General features: G+C 33.9%; 1 protein-coding gene across 1 annotated transcript; it reads left to right on the top strand.

Annotated features, from left to right (window-relative positions):
* Positions 1–1,767: 1,767 nt before the first annotated feature.
* Positions 1,768–6,568, top strand: LOC139891893 (ribosome biogenesis protein WDR12 homolog). The gene is made up of 13 exons (XM_071874916.1): positions 1,768–2,145; positions 2,515–2,615; positions 2,915–3,018; positions 3,498–3,533; positions 3,637–3,722; positions 4,016–4,083; positions 4,165–4,272; positions 4,369–4,488; positions 5,259–5,402; positions 5,730–5,838; positions 5,943–6,079; positions 6,343–6,378; positions 6,468–6,568. The coding sequence occupies exons 1-13, from the start codon at positions 1,983–1,985 to the stop codon at positions 6,558–6,560; spliced, it is 1,305 nt and encodes a 434-aa protein (XP_071731017.1). The 5' UTR covers positions 1,768–1,982; the 3' UTR covers positions 6,561–6,568.
* The last annotated feature ends 219 nt before the right edge of the window (positions 6,569–6,787 follow it).

Below are 6,787 nucleotides of genomic sequence, written 5' to 3' on the forward strand. Positions count from 1 at the left end.
ATTTCAAAAGTTCAATATTTATACATATATATTAGAGTATGTATATACAAGTTATATTTATTTTAAAAAGTCAACATCTGAGTTTTCTCTGAGTTGTCATGAACTCCCTAAAAATATCTGATCGAGTCCTCCACGAGTAGATCAGATTATATACGGACAGTGTACATTGTCTACCAACTGAAATCAATACACAACCCACCCTATTACAACACATGAACCACCCTATTACAACATGTTACATTACACAATTGCCAATCAATTGAAAACAAAGATAGGGAACCTACAATTGAATCATTCCTTAGAGCCTGTCCCACTTGAAACTGCGCTAAATCCGTCTTTGAATGCCATAGAACAACCTAGAAACAATTGCCACCAAACCGTATCATCCATCGCAAACTGAATTCAAACCCGAACAAGGAGTTTCAAAAACTATGTGTATGTAAGGATGCAAGCTTTTTAGAGCTTTTAGGATCTTCTTTTTTTTTTCCGACCAAAAAATGAATATAAATAGAAAAACGTTCCCTAGCAAGACGCTAAGGGAATATTACAAAGGAATAGAAAACCATGTGTTCCAATTAGAAACACAACGACTTCTATTTTTCAACCAACGAAAAGCAAATAGTCTAATTACATCAAAAAGATTACTTTTACTACAAAAAGAATCATGAAAAACAAGACCATTACGAAAACGCCACAAAGCCCATAGACACGTCACCACCACCGCAATGATCCGATTCTTTGAAGAAACTTGTAATTGAACACCTTCCAACCAAGAAATAAAAGAATCCCATGAGTCAAACGGAGGAAGATCGCAATTAAGCCAAATACGAATCTTACGCCAAACCTCGCTAGCAAGCACACAATCGAAGAAAATATGCTTGGACGTTTCTACCCCATTATCGCAAGAAGGACAAACAACCGAAACAATATCTCCCCTTAACGGAAAGATTCCAACGAACAGGAAGACAATCGAGCCGAAAGCGCCAAAGAAAAACGTTAACTTTGCGAGGCAAAAACTTAAACCATAGAGTGCTAGTAGTCGATGCCGGAAGCCGAATACTATCCAAATGAACGCGCGAATCTTTAACAGTGAATGCCCCTTCTTTATTAATCGAACACAACCACGAATCAGATCTATTGGTCAAAGTTGGGCAGCCTATCTCCTCGAGTAAAATAGATAGCATACTTTCGGTCCTTCCTCTCAAACGGTCCATAGACCACTCGAATGTCCAGTCACTGTTGTTGCGTTTATCAGCGATGGTATCATAGGGAGACTAGTCTAGATGAAATAAACGACTATATCTATCTTTCAAAGGAGTATTTCCGACCCATAAATCGTACCAAAAGTGGATGTTTCTACCATCACCTATAGACATACGAAAAAAAATCAGGAGGAACATGCCCTTCAGCAATGCAATTCGTTATGGAAAAAAATCAGGAGGAACATGCCTTTTTAGGAGCTTCTAGCTTCTATCTTTATGGAAAGTTCGCACGTCTAGTTGAAAGAGCTAACAACTATCAACTAACAGCTAACATCTTCAAGCTAACACCTACCAACTAGTTTTGCCAAGCATACCTTACATCCAATAAACCATAAAGTCTCATCTACAAAGCCGTGAAAAACCGTTAAAAACAACTCGGTGAGCGAAAGCGGCCAAAGCTTAAATGACACCGCTGTAAATAGTAACAAGTCAAAATTGGAAAAGCCTCTTTAAAATTCACAAGCCGCAACCGAAAGAAGATGTCCTATTGCCTACCGTAAATAATACGGAGTTAAGAATATGGGACTAAAGGTAGACCATGTAATTTTCTGAAAGAAAAAGCTAAAACTGTAATTTTCCAAAATAAAACCCTAGTCTTTCTAAAACCCTGAATCTATCTATGTTCGTTCTTAAAAAACTACTGTAAATTCGGGCGAATTCTTCACAGTTTCAATCAACTAGCAATTACCTACCACATTCGTAACTTTTATTTTCTGTAAAATGGACGTCGATGGAGATGGTGATGACGTCACGAAAAGTGTTCAAGTACGGTTCGTGACGAAGCTCCAACCGCCGTACAAAGCTCCGACGACGTCAATTGCACTTCCGTCTAATCTCACCAGATTAGGCCTATCTGCTGTTGTTAATAATCTTTTGGAATCAGGTTATTCATCTTTCTAAAATTCAATTATTATCTAAAGCTATACAAATTCACATGTATACACGGGTAATTAGGGTGAATAGTTCAAACGAGAGCCACCAAAAGGTTGAGAACTGCACAAAAATTATGAATTACATTGTTATTAACATCTAATTAAGTTTATTTACATGTGAATGTTGGTGTACATGAAATTTAATACAAAGAAGTTTTGGCAAACCACAAATTCACTTTTCAAGTCGAATTTATATGTATTTTCGCCCATACGAACGTTTGTGTGTTACATGTATGTAGTATTGAAATTTGAAACTATATGTTAATTTTTGTAAGGCTTGGTTAATTGTATGTTATGTAACATTTTGATTTGTATTATAGAAAATGATGAGTGGAAAGCTGAACCATTTGATTTTTTAATTGATGGCGAGTTGGTGAGGATGTCACTTGAAGACTTTCTTCTTGCTAAGGGTATCTCAGCGGTATACTCTCTTATTCTACGTCGTTTATTTGATTTCAAAATGTAGGACATAATAATAACCCTTTTAGAGTGTTTGTTTAACATACAAAATATAGATATAAAATACTATTAAAAAGCCTTAGGCATTTGTTTTGTCCTTATAGAAACTACTTATTGGGTTGATGTGATCAGTATCTACGATCATCCGTTTCACATCTTTATAGTTTAAGAAACTGTACCAGCTATTGGCCTTTCGCAATTTTGAAGTCACCTTTGTCTCACGAATCACGATACCTAATTGCCACGTGTGTTGATCAACAGGAGAAAACTCTTGAAATTGAATATATAAGAGCTGTAGCTCCACGTAAGGAAGAAGATCCGTCGTTACACGATGATTGGGTCAGTGCAGTTGATGGTTCAAGTCGGTAAGCATGTCTACATGAACTGATAAAGTCTTGATCTTTTTCTTTTTTAGTTTTATTAATTGTGGAAACTCATGTTTGTTTTTTTTATCTAATTATCTTAACGTAAAATATCAAGAATTGGGAGGAAGTTGCTGTTTCATATCTGTTGTGGTCACCAGTAGGCATTGAAAGCAACTACAAAGCTCGTTCTTTATAAACAAAATGTTTTTTTGAAGGAATATGTTTTACAAACATTAACTTCCGGTGTTTTATGCTCAAAGATTTAGGATAATTTTATCTTTGAGGGAATATGTTTTGCAAACATTAACGTTCAATGTTTCATGCTCAAAGATTTAGGATGAGTTATAGTTATTTGTTATGCACCATCAATCAATAAGTGGTCTTATATAATAGAGAAAAAAGTATATCTTGTTAAGCTGTTTTAACATGCACAAATGATTTATCTTTACTAAAAGATTGTACGTAATTTTGTTTGTCAGGTTCATTTTAACCGGTTGCTATGACGGATTAGGAAGGTATTGTCATAAAAGTTCTACAGATACAAGTCAAGTGTTTCTTCTTCTTCATTCAATATGAATTGCAATGAAAAGTGTATGCTCATTTGTATGTGTAATATAGGGTATGGAAAGCAGCTGGGGTTTGTACACATGTTTTGAAGGGGCACAATGATGCAATTACATCAGTTGGTGTTGTGAAAGCAACAGGTATCAGGTTTAGTCGGCAAATATAATATATTAAGTATCGTGTTTTAATGAATATAAACAGCTTTTAATCTTCTTAGTAAATGAAGTTAATTGATCGTTATTAAATGCTCAGTTGAATAGACTTCCTAAAAATTACATAAGTTTTATCATTAGCAGATAGACTTCCTAAAAGTTACACAAAATTTTTAAGCAGATTTATATATCAGCGTTGAATACAGTTTTTTGATGTTGGGATTTGTGACTTCATATCTATTAACTTGCAATTTTCTTTTTATTGCTTTCTAAATATGCAGATAATGAAAATGCCACCAACTTTGTGGTCGCCACTGGCTCAAAAGACAAGACTTTGAAACTTTGGAAGGTAACTTTTACATAGATGTTTCACTTGTAACAGACCTTTTTGGGATTTTAACATTTTTAAGATAATGTTTATATCTTAAAGTTTGGTGCGGATCTTGTTGCGGATAATAAAAACATTGGAGCTTATAGAACTCTTCGTGGGCATACAGCTTCTGTTCAAAGTCTTGCAGCACAGCCTACTGGGGACATGGTCTTTTTTATTCTTTATTTTTGGTGTATATCTAATAATAATTTACAAACTTCTACTAGCATTATTAATATCTTTTTTTTTTGTCTTATATTACAGATATGTTCAGGTTCTTGGGATTGTAGAATCAACTTGTGGCAAACAGAATCTGATGATGGAGATATTGTTTCAACTAAGAAAAGGAAAAAAGACATCAAGGAAGAAGAATCTCATTCAGAGGTATTCTATCTTTCTTTCAGTTACTTAATCCAAGTAGGTTGACGTTTTCTTAACTTTACTTTATACGTAGCATCTAAAATAACCTTTGTGAAGTATTGGATTTATTTTATAAGCTTACTAAGATGTAATGCTTATTCTGATAATGAATTGCTTTGACTAGAATAAGTAGATAGCAACCTTTGAATAGTTTATTTCTGTATACCCTAATGCATACTAATGAACTCATCAATCACACTACGGTTATCTTCTGTAATGTTTATTGCTCTGCTTTTGACCGGATTCTAAAGCTTAATGAGACATGTCGAGAAATTATTAGTTTGTTGCCTGTCATTATAGTGCTTTTAATACATTTATAAATACAGTATTTATCTATTGATGTTAGCTGTTTGTCACTATCTCTCTCAAGATGAAGTTTTTAAACAATACTATATCAACTATCATATAATTATATATATTGTGTATGCGGGTTTGACTACTGATCTGCGGTTAAGTTGTTTTGTTCATCTTGAACATTAATATGCCTAGCTTGTAAATCAGCGAGATTGCATTGCAGACAGAATAAGACATTATTTATGTCTTCAGAAAAACAATTCAGAAAAACAAACAGTAGACATAAAACATAATAAGATCTACGGACTGAAAAACAAACAACACCCTAGTTTGTAACTAGTAAACATACGACAACTATAAAAAATATAACCATTTAAGGTTTTTCTTTTTTTGCTTATAAGTCCATTTTCGTCTTATTTTTAAGTTTCTCATGCATGCAGGGAGAGGCTGTATCAACACTTGTGGGGCATACACAATGTGTATCTTCAGTTGTTTGGCCTGAACATGGAACTATCTATTCTGCATCATGGGATCACTCTATTAGAAAATGGGACATTGAGACAGGAAAAGATACGTTGAACATGGTATATTCTGAATTCGTTATCAAATATTGGCAGTATCTTTGGTTACTTATATTTTCTATAAGAATATATGCATACAATGAATCATTTAAGCACCACTTTTTACCTGCTAAGCAATAATATCCTGCAAAACTGTCATTTTTTAGAAACCTTTATTTTCCGTTTTGTCGGGTTCATAATGCCACTTCATGCATCAATTATGTGGAAACCAATATCCACATCATCATCTACTTATCTTACTACCATATAAATACAATGCAAAAATGTTCAAAGTTGAAATTAAAGTATTGTATCAATATTTTCATTCGCATTTTGTATCTTGATTTACAGTACTGTGGTAAAGTAATTAACTGCATCGATGTTGGAGGTGAAAGTTCTGCCCTCATTGCTGGTGGCGGCTCTGATCCCATTCTTAGAATCTGGGACCCTCGTAAACCAGGCATCCTTTTTCTCTCTCCGCATGCCTTAATATTTACAACTGATAACCCTTCACTTTTGCTTTATTCACATTCAACCCTTATTCTTTTGCAACAAATATTTCAGGAACTTTGGCTCCTAGCTTTCAGTTCTCATCCCACACATCCTGGATATCAGCATGCAAGTGGCACAAGCGGTCATGGTTTCATTTGATTTCGTCATCATATGATGGGAAAGTTATGTTATGGGACTTGAGAACTGCGGTATTTACTTTTTTGCTTCTCCGTATTTTTTATTCAACATTAATTATTTTGAATGACCTTTTTGGTTTCATTAAAAAAAAAAAAAAACCGTTGGTACTTTCAAGTGAGATTTGATGTTTGTTTTTGTGCTTCTAAAAGATAAATGATTTTACTGCAATAAAAATATAAATAAATATGATGGTTTGAGAAGTAATTTACTATCAGTTTGTTATCCATTTTAATATGCTTGTTCCTGATATTTTGATCATTTTTATATGTTTCAGTGGCCATTGGCTATAATTGATTCACATGAGGATAAGGTATTTGACTTTGTGATCAGTACAACATTGTATTCTTGGTGTATATATCAAATCGATTTTCCATAACTTTACGCTTTTGAAATCTACAGGTATTATGTGCCGACTGGTGGAACGGAGATAGTGTTGTAAGTGGAGGAGCAGATTCAAAGCTACGAATCTCTTCTGAAACTTGTATCCCTTGACGGTGAGGGTACGTACTTTGTTTAACTGGCGACTTTTTTTATTTTATTTTTATTTTGCTGTAAAGTTCAGTACTTTTTTTATTTACCTAGACGCACAGGAATGTGTGTAATATTTTGATGTTTTAACTAACTTGCATGTTTTGAATACATACAGAAAAGATAAATTTTGTTTACTGAAACTGTGAGATGATTGAATGAGGGCTTGATAGAAGATTTTTGATGCCTTT

Source organism: Rutidosis leptorrhynchoides, chromosome 2 (assembly GCF_046630445.1).
Source record: "Rutidosis leptorrhynchoides isolate AG116_Rl617_1_P2 chromosome 2, CSIRO_AGI_Rlap_v1, whole genome shotgun sequence".
Classification (NCBI taxonomy): Eukaryota; Viridiplantae; Streptophyta; class Magnoliopsida; order Asterales; family Asteraceae; genus Rutidosis; species Rutidosis leptorrhynchoides.